Source organism: Sminthopsis crassicaudata, chromosome 5 (assembly GCF_048593235.1).
Source record: "Sminthopsis crassicaudata isolate SCR6 chromosome 5, ASM4859323v1, whole genome shotgun sequence".
In the NCBI taxonomy this organism is placed as follows: Eukaryota; Metazoa; Chordata; class Mammalia; order Dasyuromorphia; family Dasyuridae; genus Sminthopsis; species Sminthopsis crassicaudata.
The window spans coordinates 302,589,532-302,611,718 of NC_133621.1; the positions used below are offsets into that span (position 1 = coordinate 302,589,532).

The following is a 22,187-nucleotide window of genomic DNA, read 5'->3' on the forward strand; positions in this document are numbered from 1 at the left end:
TAAACCCAGTATCGAACTTGTAGGTTCATCAATGCCTCTCAGCCCAGGAACTGGGGGATCAATGAACCACACAGGCTGTTGCTCACATCCAGGTTCAAGTGGAAAGCTGGCACTCAGGTTATTATCCCTCAGTCATTCTCAGTCTGACTCTCCATGACTCCATTTCGAGTTTTCTCTTTCTTTCTTTCTTTCTTTCTTTCTTTCTTTCTTTCTTTCTTTCTTTCTTTCTTTCTTTCTTTCTTTCTTTCTTTCTTTCTTTCTTTCTTTCTTTCTTTCTTTCTTTCTTTCTTTCTTTCTTTCTTTCTTTCTTTCTTTCTTTCTTTCTTTCTTTCTTTCTTTCTTTCTTTCTTTCTTTCTTTCTTTCTTTCTTTCTTTCTTTCCTGAGGCTGGGGTTAAGTGACTTGCCCAGGGTCACACAGCTAGGAAGTGTTAAGTGTCTGAGACCAGATTTGAACTCAGGTCCTCCTGAATTCAAGGCTGGTGCTCTATCCACTGCACCACCTAGCTGCCCCCAATTTCGAGTTTTCTTGACAAAGATACTGTGATGACTTGCCATTTCCTTCTCCAGCTTATTTTACAGATGAAGAAACTGAGGCAAGGAGGCTTAAATAACTAGTGCGGGGTCACAGAGTTAGTGAGCTTCTGAGGCTGGATTTGAACTCAGATCTTGGAGGCCTAATGTTCTAGCTACTACATCACCTAGCTGCCCCCTGGCACTAGGACACAGCAGAAATTTTCTTACCATTTCTTCTCAGTTAATTAATCTCAGTACTCCCACTCATGTGTCTTCTTCAAACCGCTAGCATGTCTTTTAGGAGATTTTCTCCAACGTTTTTCAAAATCTGCTACTCCCATGATACCCTTATGTACGACCTTCTGGACATCATGGTTCCCAGTGAAAAAAATCAGATTTATGACCCTTATACCAACAATATTATTCATCTCTGGGATTCTTGATTCATCTCATTATTAATGTTGACATGCTACTTTTGTATTCATTATCTCATTGGTTATAGGAAAATAGATTTAGGGTCAAAAGGAAACCCGGATGCTGGCTAGTCCAAAGTTCTCTTGTTACAGACGAGCTTAGAGTGATTAATTTAAATGAACTGCCCATGGTCAGCCTCTGAAGCATGGGACTCCCGTTCTTCTTGAACCGTTCCACCAGCTGCCTCTCAAAACAAAGAGGTCATTTGTGGGGTCATCATCCCTGCAGATTTTGTGGATCAGGATGGTGAGCCTCGGAGAGCTTAGGTGATTTGCTCATGATCACATGATAAGTAAGCGAGAACTCAGAAATCAGAGCTCCTGACTCCTCTGGAGGAAGTGGGAGGTAGAGTTCTGTGTGTAGGAAACAGTAGCACTGGATAATGAGATGGAGATGAAGGGGAGCTCCAAGTGGGAGAAGGTGGGGAATTCCCCGGGGGGGTGGGGAGGCTGAGAAGGGGAAAGCAGCAGGAAGAGGGGGATCCACCTGAGAGAGAACTCAATGCTCAGCATGATGACAGGAGGCATGGAGCTGTCCAGGAGTGGGGCTGGGGGCAGGTCAGCTCATATTCCATCCCCAATATGACAGCATCAGCGGTCCCAGAGCACTCATGTGGTGTCATTTCCTTGAGTGTGGGGAAACGGAGAAGGAACCCACGAGGAAACTTCTTTAGAAATTTTCATAGATGATGTTAAGCTCTTCTGCTCCCTCTTGGTGCTGTCTCTTCAAAATAAGCAGTGACAACAATGACAAAAAAAATAAGAGAACTATTAAATGGAATGACTTTAGGAAGCCGAGACTGTCAAAAATCTGCTGAAAAAGCACTAAGCACTAAGAAATGATTTTAGGAAGTTTTGAAGCTGAAGCAAAGGGTAGTGGGTAAGGCTACAATTTACTGAAAGGAATTAGGGAAGATACTGCCAGCCTTGGAGTCAAGGGTCACTGAGTCTCACTGGGGTTTCAGCTTCTTCATCTGTAAAATGGATACAACTTCAATGTTAACAATAACAGCTAGGAGCAGCTAGATGATACAGTGGATAGAGCACCGGCCCTGAAGTCGGGAGGACCTGAGTTCAAATCCCACCTAAGATACTTAATATTTCCTAACTGTGTGACACTGGGCAAGTCACTTAATCACAATTGCCTCAGCAAAAAAAAAAAAAAAAAAAAAAAAAAAACCAATAATCATAGCTAACATCCCTATTACATACTGGGTCCTGTGCTAAGTGCTGAACAAATATGATCTCCGTTGAACCACCCTGTTATTATCCCCATTTTACAGAGGAGGAAATTGAGGTAAGTAGGTTAAGGGACTTGTCTAGGATCACACAAGTAATTGTCTGAAGCCATTTTCGACTGACTCCAAGGTCAGCGGAATTAGGGTTCTGATTCTAAGCAGTGTATACCTGTGATGGACACCTCCACCTGGGTAAGCCCAGCATATCCCAAACTGATACCACCTTTATTTCTGAACTTGACCCTCCTCCCAAGGGACTCCCATCTTACAGAGGATACTGCACAGTCCCAGCTGCAGGCTCTGATCCCATTTGTGTGGATTTTTGTATGCCATTCTACCTTTGTTTCCTTCAAACATGGGATGATATCCATCATAATGAAGCTCCAGAGGGCAAGACCTGTCTCTATTGTCTTTGAAGCCTAGGATGGAAGACACTGAGGGATGTACAACTTTGGGATAAGACCTGGGCCCTGCCCTCATGCATCTTCTGGTCTAGGATGGGTCTGGCTGTGACAGCACCATGGAAATGGCCCAGTCATGATTTGAGAACCCATAGCCAAGTGAAATGAGCCCAGAGGTCTGGATTTGGAGCCTAGCCCTGTGCTCAGTAGGCTGGGTGCTTGCTTTGAGGGGGGCCTCTCCCTGTGTGGAGAACAGAGTAAGTGAGCTGCATAGGTCCTCCCAGCTCTGACACCCCCTGTTCTAAGCTCCCTCCCAGCCCTGACATCCCCTGTTCTAAGCTCCCTCCCAGCTCCAACATCCCCCGTTCTAAGCTCCCTCCCAGCTCTGACATCCCCTGTTCTAAGCCCCCTGCCAGCCCTGACATCCCCTGTTCTAAGCCCTCTCCCAGCCCTGACATCCCCTGTTCTAAGCCTTCTCCCAGCCCTGACATCCCCTGTTCTAAGCCCCCTCCCAGCCCTGACACCCCCTGTTCTAATCTCCCTCCCAGCCCTGACATCCCCTGTTCTAAGCCCCCTGCCAGCCCTGACATCCCCTGTTCTAAGCCCCCTCCCAGCCCTGACCTTCCCTGTTCTAAGCTCCCTCCCAGCCCTGACATCCCCTGTTCTAAGCCCCCTGCCAGCCCTGACATCCCCTGTTCTAAGCTCCCTCCTAGCTCTGACACCCCCTGTTCTAAGCTCCCTCCCAGCTCTGACATCCCCTGTTCTAAGCTCCCTCCCAGCTCTGACATCCCCTGTTCTAGGCTCCCTCCCGGCTCTGACATCCCCTGTTCTAAGCCCCCTGCCAGCCCTGACCTTCCCTGTTCTAAGCTCCCTCCCAGCTCTGACATTCCCCGTCCTAGAAAAGGGGAAGCTACTGTGGGAGAGGGGACTCTTCTGAGAACTAATTAGGCAGCGCAGCCGAAGAGGCGGATAAAGCGCCGGAGGCTGGGCTTTGTAGTGCGGCTCTCGCCGAAGCATCAAATCTGCTCCAATTCTCTTTGAGCCTCCCTCCCTCCCTCCCCCTCCTTCCCTCCCCCCTCCCTCCCTTCCTTCCCGGAGCCTGGGAGCCGCGGCGGCGGCCACGTGACGGAGCGGCCTCTGGGAGAGCTGTGGGCCGGGCGTTTGCTTCTCCCCGGGCGCCCCGGGCCCCCTGGACCGCAGAGGCGGGGGCGGCCTCACCCCCCCCACCCCGCCTCCTCATTTTAGGGATGGGCGCAGAGGGGCCGAGGGAGCAGCCTCGTGAAAGTGGGACTGACAACCTTCAGTGTGCTCTAGGAAGCGTTTCAGAACCATCGAGGGCGAGAACTTTCCTGCCTCCAAACCGGTCCAAATGGCTCTTGGGACCACAGGATTTCAGCCCTGTTCATCTCGCGCTATGATTGGGCAAGAAAGTTCAGCTAAAGAGTAGTTATGGGGGCAGCTGGGTGGCCCTGACGTCAGGAGGACCTGAGTTCAAATCTGTATCAGACACTTAACACTTCCTAGCTGTGTGACCTTGGACAAGTCACTTAACCCCAATTAGCTCAGCCAAAAAAAAAAAAAGAGTAGTTATTAAATATAAATGATGGGGGAGGGGGAAAAGCATTTATTAATTACTTACAATATATCAGGCATTGTTCTAATTATCTCATTTGATACAACACTCCTGGGAGTCAGTGCTATTATTATCTCCTTTTTGCAGGTGAGAAAACTGAGGCAGAGAGAAGGTAAGTGGTTTGCCCAAGGTCACACAAAATATCAAATTTAAGTGAAAGGCACACTTTAGAACCACCGGTCCAGCATCTAGACCAGCTCTTTAGGCCCCCTGGGGTGGAGGCTCAGTAAAGACTAGCACCTCCTCAGGATTATTGGCAGCAGTTGCTGCTCCCTTCCCCTCAAGCCCTCACCCACTCCCCACTCCAGTGCAAAGGTGGTACCTGAATGGGCGGGCTCCTCTCAGCAGGAGGGATGCTGACGTCGACCTGAAGGCTGTCATAGACCTCCAACAGGTGGGGCTGAAGAGCCTGCAGGGGACAAACAAGGGCAGAGGGAGAGGGGGAGTGAGACCCAAAGCTCCCTCTGCAGCCCTTCCTCCCACATCTGGCCATAGGGGGCAGGCTCCTCGGCTCAGATCTCGTCCCTGCCCTGGCAGGGATCGATAAAACAGGGAACGATGCTCAGCGTGCCCAGGGCGTGGCCTGTGGCCAGGGCCTCGTGTCCAGACCGGAAAATCCCACCCAAGACTCCCCATCTCCAGCCCCCACCTCCTCTTGCTTCAAGCCATTCTTCACTGATGGCCAAACAGCTCTTGGGACCGTAGGGTGTCGACCTGGGAGAGACTTTAGACATTGTCCCCCCTACTCTCTGTTTTGACAGGGAAGGGAGCTGAGATCCAGAGAGAATATGCTGTCAGGAAGCTGGGTTCAAGTCCTGCCTTGGATGCTTTATAATTTTATAATGCTTTCTCGGCAAGTCATTTAAGCTGAATCTCAGTTTTCCCAACAGAAAAATGGGGATAATCACAGCATTTACCTCCCCGGATTTTGATTGAGGACCCAGAGATAACACATGGCCAGAACTCCCCCTAGGAATGTGTCCCTCTGAGCAAGTCCTCTTCCTGTGTCCATTCTTCCCACTAATGCTGGGAGAAATGTCTGCTCATTTTCCTAGTGTACTAATTCACTACATGACTATTTTAAACAAAGTGTGTCTCCTCCTTGGATGCTAACAAAACCTGCAGTTATTGGAGCTTGAGAAGTAAGGTTTGGAAGACTATAGCAGACCCACAGTACCTTGAGCTTAGAGCACCTTTTTCCACTAGGGAATATGTGCAAGCCAGAGGATGCTGATTCCCAAGACTATAACTAGGGTGGGGCAATAAGGGTGTTGCTCCAGGGTGTTCATTTAAGTGGGTTCTGATTAATGCTATTTTGCTGTTTTTCAATCAGACTTTCTGTGACAACCCCCTCCCCCCATTTAGGATTTTTTTGGCAAAGAAACCACTGGAATGGCTTGCCATTCCCTTCTCCAGCTCATTCTACAGATGAGGAAATTGAGATAAATACAGTAAGTGATTGGCCCTAGGTCACACAGGAAGTGTCAGGCTGGATTTGAACTTGGGAAGATGAATCTTTCCAACTCCAAGTCCAGTGCTCTGTGTACTCTGGTGCTCCCTCCCTGTCTCCCTCCTATTTCAGCGTCATAGAAATTGCTGACAATTACTTAGTGATAATTAGTAATTACTGATAATCCCAGATAATTATTTAAAATAGGAAGTAATAAGTCTTCCCTCCTCCCTTCCACCTGCCCCATCCTGGGCAAACTCCAGACTCTCCTTCACCTCATGGCAGACCGATTTCAGAAAGAGCTTGCTGTGTCCCACGACTCTGCCCAGAAGGAGCAGCATCCTGGTCTCCCTACCCACTCCCCTTGACTGAATTCGCCCTTAAAAGTGGACTTGAGGGATCGTTGACACATCTCGCACTGCTCTCCTGGGTGTGAGGGACACTGTTCCTGGCTCTGCCCTTCCTCGTGGCTCGGGAGCACCCCTGATTCCTGGAGCCTATTCCAGGGCAGTGGAAATTTGGGAATAGGTTAAAAAGCCCTAAAAAGCCTGTGGACCTTCCAAGGACAGCCCCAGTTCACCACAGATAGCTTCATCCCCAAAGGCCGACCCTTAGTCTGTGAATTTGTTGGCCAAGGTATCCCATGAATCAACGGTAACCACAGTGATAATAGTGAGTTCACAGACTCCTCCTTGGGATAATCCCTCCACTCATGAAAGTCACCACCCATCTCATCTTGTAAGATGCACAGGTCATCCACGACGGCTTCATCAGTGGCCGTTGGGGAGGACCAGGGTGCATCCCTAAGCCTCCCCCATCTCTGGATCATCCCTCTGGCTGTGACCAGCATGGCTTCCGTTCCAGTCCCATAGCCTTGAAGAACTCTTTGATGTTGCTTCTGACGTATGTCTGCTAGGCTTAGAGTGGGTAGTCTATTAACACCCTCCTCATGTCTCCCCACTGCCCCCTGGGACCCCTGCGGGCCTTGCTCGTCTGAGAAGGCGATGATAATCACGGTAATAACTGCCCTGCTGATCAGCGGCTCGTGGCCTCCCGCTCTGGCGGTCATTCTGCGGCAGGTGGCGGGACACAGATTGTCGAGACCATCAGCTGAAGACATACGTTCATTTCTAGGGGTTGAGCACCCCGAGCAGGCCAGCCAGGGATCGCCACTAGTGCCTTTCTCCCCTGCCCCTTAGCACATTGGCATCCTTGGGGGAAGGTACCCCTGTTCTGCTAGATGGTGTGGGGGTCCCAGACGTACCTCGGAGCCAGACAAGCTTGGAGCTCATTTATCCTTTATGTTACAGAAGAGGAAGTAGAAAACCAGATCAGGTGCTCCACTGGCCCACAGCCACACAGTAACTCAGTGGCGGGGCAGGAACGTGAGGTCAGGTCCTTGACCGAAACCCCAGTGACTTCTCCACCAGCCAAGGCGGCCTCCACCATTGGCTTCCCAGAACCATAGCCCTTCGAACTGGGGAGCTCGGGACAGCTCCTGGGCCAGAAGTCTCTGGCCACAGTCACCAACGCCATCCTGGGCCCAGTGAATGGTTTGGGTTGGAGGGAGAGATGGGAACTTTTCCCTGTACTTCAATCACAGAGAAGAGAGCGGGTTGCCAAGGACATGGTTTCTTTGGTAACAGGCAAGCAGAATCTTGGTGGGGGGGCAGGAAGGGGAGGGGGAGGAGAAGGAGGGGAATAAGAGGGAGAAGAAGAGGAGGAGAAAGGTGAGAACAAGAAGAAGAAAAGGGAGGAAAAGAAGGGGAAGAAGAGGGAGGAGGAAGAGGAGGAGGAGGAGGAAGAGGAGAATAGGAAGGGGAGGGGGAGGAAGAGAAGGGAAAAGGGAAAAGGAGAAGGAGGAGGAGGGAAAGGAAGAGGGGGAGAGGGGAAAGGCCCCTGTAGGACCGGGTAGCTAGTCCAGACAAACAGGAACCAGGAAGAGGCAGAATGGGGTGTGGGGTCTGAACCAGAAAGGGGATGATAAAGACCATGATGCCGCCTTCTCTCCAGGACATTCTGGGAGTGAGTTTAAGGGAAGACAGCATCAACACTAAGTGATACAAAGAGGGAGGTACCCAAGGTATAAGTCACAGGGAAGGGAGCTACAAGGAAAGACAATTCTCACAAACTCTCCAGTTTTCCCCCAGCACCCCTGGGAGCAGAGGCCGTGAGAGCCAGAATCCCCAGATGAGTAGGGGATTGAAGGTCAAAGGGATGAAGGGACAGCCCTTCCTACCACAAACTTCAGGTTGAATCAAGGGCAGTATCATGCTACGGTCCTGGGCTCAAATCCCACTGGCCTTCTCCCCTAGCCAGGGGCCCTCATTGAGCCTCAGTCTGTCCCTCCTTAACATGGGTCAACATGGGCACTTGCACACCATGAGTTGCATGAGCCCCTTGGAAACAGAGTTGATGGTCATCGAGACATTGGGTGTCTGAAGATGCCTGAATCCTGCTTCATGTCAAGACCCTTTTCTTGGGTCTCAGTTTCCTCATTTGTAAAGCCAAGAGGAGAGACTGTAGATCTTGGACGTCCCGAGTCTGTGCCACCTGAAGCTCTTGCCGCTCCCCAGTTTGTCCACCTTCCTCCACCCTGGCCTGGGTCATCCCTAAAGCTCGCTCCGTGTTCTGAGTTTCTCAGGAGGCAGGGCCCGTGCTCATCCTCCGGGCCCTGGTGGACTGAAGAAGCTGCTAATGATCTGATGTGCAGGGGGCCAATTAACAGCTTGGAGAGAAGGCGTCAGACCGGGGGCAACCTCTGGGACCTGCATTTTTATTCAGGTTTTGACCTGAATTTTTATGAAGAAAATGTCAAGCTGCCTGGATTGTGTTGACGGTGGGCAGGCTATGGGTCTTTTCTCTCCCAGGAAATGCCTGAACAGAGCTCTCAATATCTCTGAGATCCACAATGCCCCGGGGCACTGATGGGCAGTAGTATCTCCTGGATCTTGAGAGACTCCAGGACCATGGACAAGGACTAGCTCTGGCTCCAGTTGACCAAGAGAATATCTGGGACTAAGAGCAGTATGAGGGTCCTCTCCTCTCTCCTCCACTCAAGCTACCCCACCATTTTCTTATGGGCAAAGGTGATCAGGGAAGTTGCAGGGGACTCTGGGACAATGCTCCCTCTGGAGGGTGAGTTTCAGACTGTCACAGGAGGTTAAGAGTGACTTGCCCAGAGTAGTGAGTGGCTGAGGTGGACTTAGGTTGAAGTTTGGATTGGTCCTCTTGGGGTAATTGGCTGAGCTCCATCTTACACTTGTCTCTAAAATATTAAATGACTTAACCTCTCTGACCCTTGGTGTTCTTTTCTTTAAAATGAGGACCTTGAACAGAGTGAGCTCTGGAACTAAAACTCTGGATCAAAGAAGTTCTAAAGTTCAAATAAATGCACAAGGTGAGTGGGAAATAACCCATGTTCATTGCCCTGGTTTACCCACTAGGAACACATCCGAGAGCCTGCTGGACTTGGCTCTGCTGTGTGATGGCTGTGTCACCCTGGCCAGGGTCACTGCACCAATCCATGGTCATCACACTTCCTTAGAAATGGAATCCAATATGAAAATTTATTAATTTAGTTAAGATGTCTGGACTCTGCACTAGGGGAACTAGGAGACTTAGTTCAGATTGTTAGTTAATTAACAGTTGATAAACACTTATTAAGCACCTACTATGTGCCAAGTACTGGGCTGAGTTTTGGCAGTCCTCACATGGTCATGGACCCCCTCCCAGACCAGGGAGAATTTGTCTGGGTTTGAAGGAGCCCACGCTGGATGTGCCTGAGGCAGAATTTGAACTCAGGACTTCTTGCCTCAGAGCCCAGAGTTCTAACCACTTTGGCATATGACCTCAAAGGCTTCATAAATCTGTAAGTACTGGATAAATGACATCTGTTATCATTAGCCTGGGAACCACAAATTATGGACTATATTGGGAATGAGATCAACCAGCTTACTGAGGAGACAGAGGCCATGTGAGGAATATATGCAGAGCCCCATGATCCCCAAGGCCTCGCCTATTTCTGACATTCCTGTTCTAAGCTCCCTCCCAGCTCTGACATGCTCTGTTCTAAGCTTCTTCCCAACCCTGACATCCCCTGTTCTAAGCTCCCTCCCAGCTCTGATACCCTCTGTTCTAATCTCCCTCCCAGCTCTGACATCCCCTGTTCCAAGCTCCTCTGCCTCCCAATCAGCGTCCTTCCCCTTGCCTCTTTCTATTTGGCAGAGACTATGTAATGGCTTCTACAACTGGTAAGTGAGGAAACAGAACAGATTCCTGGGACCATCTTTAGCCCTCCCATATGCCGGATCCCCGTGACGTCTGGCTCCTGTTCCAAAGTTTTTGAATCAGTTTCTCACTGGGCCCACCTGAAAAGAGGCTGTCAGGCCCAGAAGAGCAATGATGGACTCACAATGTATAACGATCCTGACTGTTCAAGCTTGGGGTCTGCTGAGCTCTTCTCTGAGTTTGAGTCTTCCCGATTTGGGATCTTCTTAGCAGACCTCCTCTGGCTCTGTGGGACAGAAGGAGACACTGGTGAGTCCCAGGCAACCTTCCCATTTCTCAAAGGTCACTAATTCCAACAGAGCCTGGCAGGGTGTGTGTGGCGGGGTTTATGCAGTCAGCAAGACCCACTGAGACCCAGTCATTCATTCCTGCATTTGGTCCTTTGAGTATTAATTAAGTATCCACTGGAAGCCAGACACTGAGCCATGTGCTGGGGTTACAAGGACAAAAATGGAACATCCCAATGGGAACAGCAGCAAATGGAAAAATAAATGCAAACTAAGCCCAAAGTAATCCCAGGATTGGAACTACACCATTCCTGGAAGAGGCAGAACGGGCCTTGGGAGACCACAGAACATCAGCTGGCTCCAGAGCTGGAACCTGAAAGGAGCTCCGGATTCTGGGAGAGGGGGAGTGAGAAAGGATGGAATTCCAGGAAGGAATTCCTGGGGCTGGATATGGAATTTAGAGAACATGACAAGTGGGTAAACTTGTTATGAACATCCCATGTACAGTCAGAGTTCTGTGCTTGGAGCTGGGGCAGATACATTCTAGACATAAGGCCTGGAACCTCCCCTTTGGGAGTCTCAAGTGTGAGGAGATTATTTCTATAGTATTTGTTCATCTCTTGGAAGACTATAAGACATTCTCTGTTCTAAGCTCCCTCCCATCTCTGATATCCCCTGTTCTAAACTCCCTCCCAACTCTGACATCCCCTGTTCTAAGATCATGAGGAAAGGACCATCACTTGGCTCTAATAGTTACAAACTTGGAGAACAGAGGAGGAGCAGACAGGCTCTCTCCCAACCCTCCTCCTTTTGGGCCATGGAGAGCAGGCCGAGGGTCTAGGAGCGGGGGAAAAGTGGCCCTGAGCTTTCTGGCTAAGCCCATTCTCATCTGGGATTTGAATCTCCAGTTGTGCCCTTGGGCATAGAGAGGGAGCAAGGATGACACAAGTTACCCCTGGCCTTCAGCTCTGTAGGGCCAGGACTTACCTTTACCTTCCAGAGCAACAGGCCCGTTCCCAGGATGCTCAGCACTGCCAGGAGGCTGGTGAAGAGGAGGAGGAGAAGCTTCTTGTGCCCCTTTGGGGGTTCTACATATCCAATATCTGTAAGGACATGACAAGCAGGAGGCAGGGCTGAGCAGTGCAAGCCCGTGAGCCCCAAGCTTCCTTCACAAGTGATCCATGGGGGTGCAGGGGACTCAAGGGGGCTGGCTATTGGCTCCATATTATAGGGAAAAATCTAGATCCCTGGTCTGGAGCCTGAAGGAGACCTGGGAGAGGCTAAATAAATAATTTGTCCAAAGTTGTCTAACCCTAAATTCGCGGCTGCCCCAGCCCAGGTGGGCGGCAGAAAGAGAATTGGAATTGGGGGACATGGAATTGACCCTGGGCCAATGGAAGCCTCCCTGAGGCTTCATCCATCAACACAAAGTGGGCTGGATGCTGTCCAGACTCTCCTGGGCTAACTTGACATTTCTAGAGAGCTGCCTCCTGCCTTCTCCATGCTCCAAGGTCAAGATTTCCTGGTGAAGCTTATTTTTGCTGGTAAAGGTGTCAGCCTCTTAGTGACTGGAAGACCCTAGTTCAAGTCTCCCTTCCTGACTCTAGCTGGTGAGCCAGGTAGGTCAGCAAGTGCTCTGTGACCTTCTCACAAGATTTGCCAGGTGAAGTCTCAGGTACACTTTACAAAGGGGCAGCTGACATGGGAATCCATGGAGACCTTTACCCCGTGTCTCCCTGTAGACCCTCAGCAGTCCTCCAAGGATGGAGCTGCTGGCTATGAATCCCATTCCATGGAGGAGAAAGACATTCAGAGCCATTTAATGACCTGTCCCCCAGCTGAGAAGTAGCATTTTTGAACACGATTCTTTGGAGCTTTTGGGGAGATAAAGGTTAAGGGAGAAAAGCCACGATTTCTTTGTCAGCTTCAAGTTCATCGGGCACCCTACTTTGCCCTGATCTGAAGGTCTAGATTTGCAGCCACAGGCCCTGGGGTTAGATACAGACCACCTTGGACCTCAGTTTACCCCTTCTGTAAAGGGAGGAGGGATGGACTGAATGAGATCTGTCCCTCCCTCTGTCCTGAATCTGCTGGTACTCTCACCTCCTCTTTCCACCCCAGGGGAAGCTTTAGCCCAGCCAAGATGACTTACCCCGGACCAGGATAAAGACCCCGTTCGCCTTTATTCGGTAGGAATTTTGCCACTTCACCTGGCAGTAATAGGTGCCTGTAGCCGAAGCATTGTGCAGATTTTTCAGGGTGAATGGGCACTTGTCGGTCTGGGTAACGTTCTCGATCCCAGGGGCCCTATCGCATCTGACCAAGAAAGAAGGACTCTGCTTGCCCTTGAGGTCAATGTAATGGTAGCTGAAAGTGTAGTTCTTTAAGGCCTGAGTGTAGCTGTAGGTGAACTCACAAGTCAATTTAAGGCCAAATGGCTCAAAGGGGGCTAAGACCACCTGGATCGGGTCACCAAGCTGTCTCAAGATCTTGTTTCCTGTTGAGGGGAAGAGAAGGAAAGAACCATGATGGGGAAACTCAAGTCTAAAAGGACCAGGGGGCTTCTGGAACTCTGTCCCTGTGCTAATTGTGGGGGGCAGAAAGGTCCCTTCTCCTAACTATCTGCTTTGGACCCAAGATTACAGCTGCAGAGGGATTGCTGATCTGTCCTACTGAAGTGAGACTGCACACTGGAAGTTCCCCACACCATGGTGAACAACACAAGAAAGATCAACAATGATGGCCCCAATGGCGTGGAGAGCTCCTGGCGTGCTCGGACCCTTCATCAAGGCAGATGGCAACTCCTCTTTGCCAATTGTATACACGTGTGTGGGACATGGCGCTATTGTTCAGTTGTGTTCAGTGATAACTGATTTTTCATGGCCCTATTTGGCGTTTTCTTGGTAAAGATATTGGACTGATTTACCATTTCCTTTTTAGAAATTTCTAAATTAAAAAAAAAAAAAGAAATTTCTAAATTTCATTTAGAAATGAGCTATCATTTTTACAGATGAGGAAACTGAGGGAAATAGGGTTAAATCACTAGCCCAGGGTCATACAGCTAATAAGTGTCTAAGGTTAAATTTTATTCAGGTTACCCTGACTCTAGGGCCAGCCTTCTATCCCCTGTGCCATCTAACTGCCTACATCTATATCTGTGCGCAAACACACACATACACAGTTTTCCTATTTAAATATGTGTATATATTTCGGTATGTGTATTTATAGTTGTTTCTATATAAGTGTGTAGTTAGGTACTATTTATCCCTTTTGTATCTTTATATATCCATATATGTGTTACATTTATGTGTATAAACATTGTTACACTTGTGAGCACATACATCGTTACATTTGTATATTATACATTGTTACATTTATGTATATTTATACTTACATTTATATGTGTAGACATTGTTGCATATGTATGTGGATACATTGTATGTGTGTACACACAGTGGTCCTCAAACTTTTAAAATAGGGGCCAGTTCACTGTCCCTCAGACTGTTGGAGGGCCGGACTATAGTAAAAACAAAAGCTCACACTCTGTCTCCGCCCCTCAGCCCATTTGCCATAACCCGGGGGGCCACATAAACGTCCTCAGTGGGCCCCATTTGACCTGTGGGCCGTAGTTTGAGAACCCCTGGTGTACAGGATAGAATATAAGCTCCCTGATGGCAGTTTATTTTTATATACCTAGCATTTAGCAATAGTACATAGGAAGTCCAGCTAGCCCATAATAAGTACTTGATAAATGTTTGCTGATTGACTATTTGATTCCCCCCAGTAGTTAGTTCTCTCTCAATCTTGACCTTACTTTACATAGCCTTTTTTGGGAGCATGTTGTGTCCCCGACTTCCATAGAAGCTGCTTCAAGGCAGGTTTTGATGTTCTGACTGTCTTCTCATAACTGAATACATTTTCTTGTCTTTCCCAGGTTTGGCCCAGATTTCACCGGGATGAGGCTCTCTTAGTGTGAAAACTCCCTTCCCCAGTGCAATGATTCCGCACCTTCTGTCTTTACCACCCAGGACACAAAGGAGCTAAAAGTTTTGCTCAGTGTTACCCAGCTGATGTGCATTAGCAATCAGACCTGGATGCTCCATCCTCTTAGCACCTGCCTTCCTAATCAATACTATTACTACTAACAATGACTTGGACTTGCCGTATATGAAACAAAAAGCCATTTCCCAATATATAAATGGTCAAAGAATATGAACTAGACCTACTAGATATTAATGACCATATGATAAAATTGCTCCAAATCACTAGTAAAGAAAAATACAAATCAAGATAACTTTAAGGCTAATCTTAGACCCCAAAAAAGACAGAGATGATTTAAAATAGGAATAGTAGTTGTTGGAAAGGCTGTGGAAAGATGGACAGACCAATGCATTGTTAGTGAAGCTGTGGATTGGCCCAACCGTTCTGGAAAGCAATGGAAAATTATGCTAAGAAAGTGACCAAAATGTCCATGCCCTTGGACTCCAAAATTTCACTCTCAGACATATATCCTATGGAGGTCGATGATGAAGAGAAAGGCTCTGTGCATATCACAAGATTTGTCACAGTTCTGTTTTTGTGGGAAGAAAGAATTGGGAATGAAGTGGGTGGCCAATGATTGAGGAATAAACTTGTGCTACATAATTGTAACGAATAGTATTGTAATGTAAGAATTGATGAGCAAGAAGAACACAGAGAAATGCAGAAAGATCTCCATGAATGGATACACAATCCAGTCAGCAGAGACAAGAAAACAATGAATACGGCAGATTTTGCTGTTGGTCCAATTCTTCGTGACCCCGTGGACAAAACAAAGTCAATATTGTCCATGAAGTTTTCTTGGCAGAGATACTGGAGGGGCTTGTTATTTCCTTCTCCAGCTCATTTTACAGATGTGGAAACTGAGGCAAATAGTGTGAAGGAGCTTGCCCAGCATCACATAGCTAGGAAGTATATGAGGTCTACAATTTAAACCAAAAGGACTAGCACTGAAAAATTCAAGGTTGGTCTTATGAGAAGGCATCTCTTCCTATTTCTTGGCAGGAGTGGAGAACACTGCATAATATGTTAGACTTTCAATATGTTGGTTAATTCAGTTGAATAATTTCCCCTCTACCCTTTATCTTCACCCTTTTTTATTCTTTGTTATAAGGATAGTCTCTGAGAAGAGGATACAGTGAGACACAGTGATGTGAAAACAAAACACATCAATAAAAATGTTTTTAAAATAGGTAAAAGTAATTAGTGATGAAATGGGACCTTCTCTATAAAAATAAACAAATTTTAAATGTTTAAATAAACTTTTAAAATAAAAATGTTTAAATAATAAATAATGAATTGTATAATTTAAATAAAAATGTATTAAAAAGTTCCCTTTTCTATAAAATTAAGGTCTTTTACTAATTGACTTCAAAGTCCCTTTTAGTTTTAAATCCCTTGGTCCTATGGAGCTAGCAGCACCACTTTGGGCAATCTCTAGGGGCCTCAGTTTCCCCACTTGTAAATAAGGGGATTCGACTGTATGACCTTTGAAGTCCTTTCCATCTCTTGCAATAAAATAATTTGAGCCTGTGATATGAATTCTAACTTATAGGATGCTCCAGATTTCTTTTCATGAAGTCCCTCCTAGAGTATGAGGGGAAATGTGAGGTTTGCTCACCAGCAGATGGAATAGCAGGTCTCTTTGGGACTTGACCCAGCCCCCTGCTCATCCTGCCTTGGCAAAGAAACTGCAACTTACTTTCCTGGGACGTGACCCCCCCATCTACCCCCCCCCAACTCCCGAGACCCTGAGATGTCCTGTGGAAGTGGATGAGATCAGCCACTGTAATTAATCTGCTCTTTAAGATTTTGGGGAAATCTATAAAAAAAAAATTGGCTTCTGCTGTCCCCAGGTCCTTCCTGAAATCATTATTTTAAGGCCACCAGGTCAGAAGCATGTAAATTCATGATCTGGGCTCAGGGCTCCTGCTGCTTGGAATGCTGGGGCAGAAATGACCTTGGCGCTTTGATGCATCGGAAAGAGCTCCGAAATGTCAAGGGATGGGATGTTATCTGATGGATTCCATCAATACTGACAGCCAATCTCGGGAAGTCAGGCCCTAAATCATTTTTTAAAAGAAGTTCTCCACTTAAGATGCTGGCATGTGGGGGCTGTGCCTGTGAGGAGGCTGGGTGGCTGGAGCTGGCCACAGTTTGGTTTCCCAAAGACTTACCTGGAGGAGGGCTACTAGAGTACTGGGATACTGGGGTACTAAGGTTGCAGGGTACTGGATTATGGGGCTACTGGGGGATAAAATACTAAGGTAGTGGGGTACTAGAGTATTGAAATACTGTGGTAGTAGGATATAAGAATATGGAGCTACAGGAGGCAGTAAAGCATTAGGGTACTGGGACTAGAGTACTAAGATTCTAGAACTATAATACTGGAGTACTGAGGTATTGGGATATTAGAGTATTGAGGTTCTTGAGTATGAAGGCACTAGGGCAGTAGAATACTAAGGATCTGAAGTACTGAGGGATTGGAATACTAGAGGAGCAGAATTCTGAGGAACTGGGTTATAGGCCCAGCTTCGTCACTTCCTGGTCAAATGGACTGAGATCCAACCAGTTGATTTTTTAGATCTTGGTTTCTTGTCCAAACAACATTGATTTTGACTCAATTACTTCTGCGTTGCTTTTCTGTTCTAAATCTGTGATCTGACCTGTGTTCAAACCCCATTTCCAAATCCTGGCTCCATGCCTTTCTAGCCCTAGAGCTGGAGACAATGACTTTTTCCCTCATGCCTCAGTTTCCTCTTCTGTACAACTAGAGGCTTGCATTGTTGGATTTTTGTTTGTTTGTTTGTTTAAGATACTTCTCTCTACTGGTTGTCCTCCTTCCTGTCAGCCCACTTCTTCTTGACCCTTTTTGCAGAATCAGTTTCCTTCTCCTCCCATCTGAGTGACAGTCAGCATAGCACATGGATATGACTAATATTCATGATTTCTTTAATGCCATTCCAAGAGATAACAAGCAGGAGAGAATTCCAGACTCAGGGCCAGTAAAAACACATAGAGACCACTTCCTATCTCCCTCCCATAGAGTGTAACCTCCTTGAGGGCAGAGATGGTTTCCTTTTTGTTGAACTTGAATTCCCAGAGTCCTAGCACAGTTAATACTTAATAGATGCTTGTTGAATGGAAATTAATAAGTTCACAATTTCTTATGCAAGTTTCTTTCTTGTTTTTATGTGAATTGAAATATTTGCCCATTGATAATTGTCAGGCTAGAGTGAGGAAGACTTGACTTCAAATCCAGCCTTAGATATATAATAGCTGTGTGACCCTGAGCAAGTCACTTACTTAATCTGTTTTCTTCAACTCCAAAATGGGAATGATAAGGACACCTATTTTTCAGGATTATTATGGAGTTTGAATGAGATAATAATTTGTCAGTGCTTAGCACATAGTAAATACTATATAAATATTAGCTGTTGTTATTAATTGATTAATAACAAGAAAAGGTTTTTTAATGTGATTTGAACATCCTGATTTTGATACAAAGTGCTATGTAATGTGATTTAATAGCCACTAGTATAAAGGAGTAGAGAGAGCTTGGAACATGATGTTCCAGAAGATAATATTACAGGCTTATGATCAAGAATAACTTACTCTACTGTTTAAAATCCTACAAGGGAATAAGTGGATCTTTGATGAAATAGAGGACTTCCAAGCATCTCTGATAAAAAGAACAGAGTTGTATAGAAACTTTGAAATATCAATATAGGGATCAAGAGAAGCATCAAAAATAAATAGATAGATAGATAGATAGATAGATAGATAGATAGATAGATAGATAGATAGATAGATAAACAAACAAGCAAACAAACAAATAAACAAACAGATAAACAGATAAATAAATAAACAAACAAACAAATAAATAAATAAATAAATAAATAAATAAATGAATGAATAAATAAATAAATAAATAAATAGATAGATAGATAGATACGAGAAAGCAATCATAAGGGACAAAGTAAGGACAAATTGTTTTCATCATCCTATCTTCTGTTATTTTCTAATGGTCTTAAAAGAGGGATGTGAAGGAACAGGAAGGAAGAGAAAGAATGGAGGAAATTACTTCACATAATCCAGGTGATGACACAGAAATCCATACCAACAAGAAGTGGGGTGGAGTAATGGCTAACTTGAAACTTGCTTTCATCTGAACTTGTCAAAGAAAGGAAGAATACATACCTTTGTGTATCTACACACACACACACACACTCACACACACACACACACACACACACACACACACACACACACACACACTTCCAAGGAACTGATGGAGTCTGAATGAAGATTGAATGCAGAACTTGAATCAACCCAAATTCTTGAAAATGATTACTTGCAACAGCTGGGTGGTGCAATGGATAGAGCACTGGCTCTGGAGGCAGGAGGATCTGAGTTCAAATTTAGCCTCAGATACTTGACAATTAATAACTATATGACCCTGAGCAAGTCACTTAACCTTAATTTTCTCACAAAAATAAAATAGTTACTCAGAATTGTTTGTCCCAATAAAGGGACACAAGAATTGGGGACAAAAATACATTTCACTAAACATGGAAACAGGAGGCAAAGGAGAGAAGGGGAATGGAGAATACAGGTACTCTAAAAATGTACAAACAGCTCTTTTGTAGTAGCAGAGAATTGGAAATGGAGGGAATGGCTTTAACTGAGGAGTGGCTGAACTAGTCATAGTATATGATTACGCTGGAATATTATTGCTATTGCACTATAGAAATGGCCAGCAGGATGCGCTCAGAAATACCTGGAAAGACGTGAACTGATGCAAAGTGAAGTGAACAGAACCAGAAGAACATTGACACGGTATGACATGGTAACAGCAATACTGTACAATGAAGGACTGTGAATAACTTAGCTCTTCTCAGCAATATAATGATCCAAGACCACTCTAAAGGACTCAGGATAAAAAATGCTACCCACCTCGAGAGGAAGTAATGGAATCTGAATGCAAATCAAAGCACAAAAACACTAAAACTTGCTTATTTTTCTCATCTTTTTTTTTGTCTGTGTTTTTTCCACAACATGACTAATAGGGAAATATGTTTTGCATGACTGCACACGTATAACCAGTATCACATTATTTGACTTCTTAAGAAGGAAAGAGTCAAAGGGAAGGAGGGAGAGAGAGAATCCGTAACTAAAAAATTTTAAAGCAGTGTTAAAATTATCTTTAGATATCATTGGGAAAAAAAATAACATAAAAATGTAAAAAAAGAAATGATGAAGGGAGAGGTTTCAGAAAACCTTGGAATTCTCGGTGGGGTGGATGCAGTGTGAGGCGAACAGAACCAGGAGAACAATCTGTACAAAAAATAATAATAAAGACTAAAGACTCTGACAGATTTGGGAGTTCTGATCAGGCTAATGACCAGCTAGGATTCCTGAGGACTCATGATAATACACACAATCTATCTCTCAACAGAGCTGATAAAGAGCTAAAGGACTTGGGGTACATTGAGGCATTTTTGGGGGGAGGGGGTCATTGTTATCACAACCAACCAGGGAATTTGCTTGACTATACTTTTGTAACAAGGGTTTTGCTTTTCTTTCTTTCTCCATGGGGGTTGGAGGGAGTTGAAAGGAGGAGAAAGGTAAATTTTCATCAATTAGAAAGTTTTCATTTTGAAAAAGAACACCAACTTTTAAAAAAAGAACAAGGTGACATGTAAGGTCAGGAGGTAGGGATGGGCAGGGGAAAGCTGATACCAGAAGTCAAAATGAGTTTGCAGGCTAGGTTGGATGGGGAGATATCAGTGATCAGGTTGTATCCTGTTCTTGTTCTGGCAGATATCTGGACACAGACCACAAGGACACAGGCAAGACAAAACCTAGTCCTTAAGCTTCGGTCTCTGACCCTGGAATCACTTCTGAGAATCCAGGACCCTTAAGGGCTTCTATCTGACCATGTTTTGGAACAAGAAGCATTTCTCCCATTGCATTAATTTGATGCAATGGGGGAAATGCCAGGGTGCTTTTATTTACAGGAAAGAATGGGCTGGGAGCCAGTGGAGGAGAGTAGAACCAGAAGTTCCAAGCTCTGTCCCAGGACAGCCTCAAGAAAGTGTTGATGGGAAACATGTCCGTTCTGAGTAATGTGAGTTAAAAAATCACATTCCTAGCAAAAGCAGGAGTAGCTAGATGGCACAGTGATGGCACCAGATGGCACCAGCTCTGACGAGTTCAAATCCATTCTCAGACACTTAACACTTCTAAGCTGTGTGACCCTGGTCACTTAACCCCAATTGTCTCACCAATGTGTCCCAGAGAAATTCTGGCTCCCTGACGCTGGGTTGGTGTTTCCTGAAACTTGGTTCTGACTGGGTTATTCAAGGACATTCAGGGGCCCCTTGTGCTAGATCATACAATCTCCTGTGTTTGGTAATCAGAGAGATCGGGCTCCCCACTTTCAATGTCACTGCCTATGTGATCTTGGACAAGATTGAACTTTCCCAGTTCCCAGGCTTTTCAGCAAAGGGGTTAGAGGAGAAGCCTTCTGAATTAATCCCATATCCTAAAGTGATCCCAGAAAGGGAAGAAGGGGATAAGGGAGCTAAATGAAAATGACTTTGATGTGATAGAACAGGAGAAGACAGAAAGACAAAGCAAGACACTCACCTCCTACCTGAAGGGTCCATGGGAGTAGGATGAGACCAAGAAATCTGAAGGCCATGCTGGTCTAGAGGAGGAGGAGGAAGAGGAAGAGGAGGGGGAAGAGAAGGAGAACTTCTCTTTCCCAAGGTAAGCTGTTCTGAGGCACTCAGTAAACTCTGTATTTTAGTTAACTTTCTTTCCTTCCTCTTTAGGTACCACAGAATAGAGAGGCCCCACAGATTGCTTATTTCAAAGAGCCAGAGTTCCCCTTAGCCCCCAACAAGTCTTCTTCCTGCTTGCTGTTCTTATTTACAAAGAGCCTGCTCCAGATGACTAATAATCCATTGTCAGTCAACAGATTTGAGATCTCACCACTGGGGGCTCATTTCACCAGAACAGATTGTAATCTCCTTCACTTCTCTTTAGCCCGTGAGTCTGGTGTCCTTTCTTCCCTCCTGTTCTCCTGGAAATCTTTCACCTTTCATAATAACAACTGTGTCATTTCTGTAACTGTACACCCCATACCTCGCACTCCGCCTGGCATACAATACAATGTAAATTCCTGGAGAGCAGGGACTATTTCATCCTTTGTCTTGTACACTCCCGACCTCGAAATGTGCCCAACAAAGGGTGAGTCCATAATAAAAGCTTCTTGGATTTTTACTATTTTGTAAAGACCCATACAACCCTTGGGTCATCCGTTGGGTGTCTTCCACTCAACTAATAGTATCTAAACCCCCTCCACCATTTTCTGCTTGAGGAGACATCTCATGGCTCTTCTTGGGCTCAGGTCACCTTCCAATGATACCAGCTGGCCTCAGAAGTTTCTTCCTGGTCCAAGATTCTGTGATTTATGTACTATGAAGAAAGCTTCAAGGATAACATTAGAATGATACAGAACCCCTTTATTACCGGTGATAATAGAAGACTCCCTTTTAAAACACGGGCCATTAGGCTGGAAGGAATCTTAAAGATCATTCAATCCAATTTCTTGAGAGAGAAGGAGGCAGAGGTCCACAGAGAGGGAGAGGGTGACTATTCTTAATCTTGTAGTTCCCAGCAACAGATAGGGAGGGAAGAAGAGCAGTAGGGATCTGATCTCAGGCCACTGAAGAGTCTGCTCTTACACAATTGTCCGAGCTGGGAGGAACTGGTATTTTACCCAGCCCCCTCCTTTGATGGATGAGGAAGCTGGAGCTACATAAGAGGAAGTCACTTGCCTAAGATTCTTCTTGAATCAATCCAGATTCTTGAAAATCGTTATGTGGAGTTGTTTGTCTCATCACAATAGGCCAG

General features: G+C 45.9%; 1 protein-coding gene across 3 annotated transcripts; it reads right to left on the reverse strand.

Moving 5' to 3' along the window:
* Window positions 1-345: 345 nt before the first annotated feature.
* On the reverse strand, window positions 346-21,981 carry NFAM1 (NFAT activating protein with ITAM motif 1). 3 transcript variants are annotated; one of them, XM_074271865.1, is made up of 6 exons: window positions 20,923-21,981; window positions 12,379-12,723; window positions 11,214-11,329; window positions 10,124-10,225; window positions 4,582-4,668; window positions 346-1,711 (listed from the first exon to the last, which is right to left on the reverse strand). In XM_074271865.1, exons 1-6 carry the CDS (start codon window positions 20,933-20,935, stop codon window positions 1,658-1,660), a joined length of 717 nt encoding a protein of 238 aa, XP_074127966.1. In that variant the 5' UTR covers window positions 20,936-21,981; the 3' UTR covers window positions 346-1,657. The 3 variants fall into 3 exon arrangements, with proteins under 3 accessions (XP_074127966.1, XP_074127965.1, XP_074127964.1); XM_074271864.1 differs by having other exon boundaries at window positions 347-1,705; window positions 20,916-21,977; XM_074271863.1 differs by having other exon boundaries at window positions 348-1,711; window positions 20,916-21,975.
* Between the last annotated feature and the right edge of the window lie 206 nt (window positions 21,982-22,187).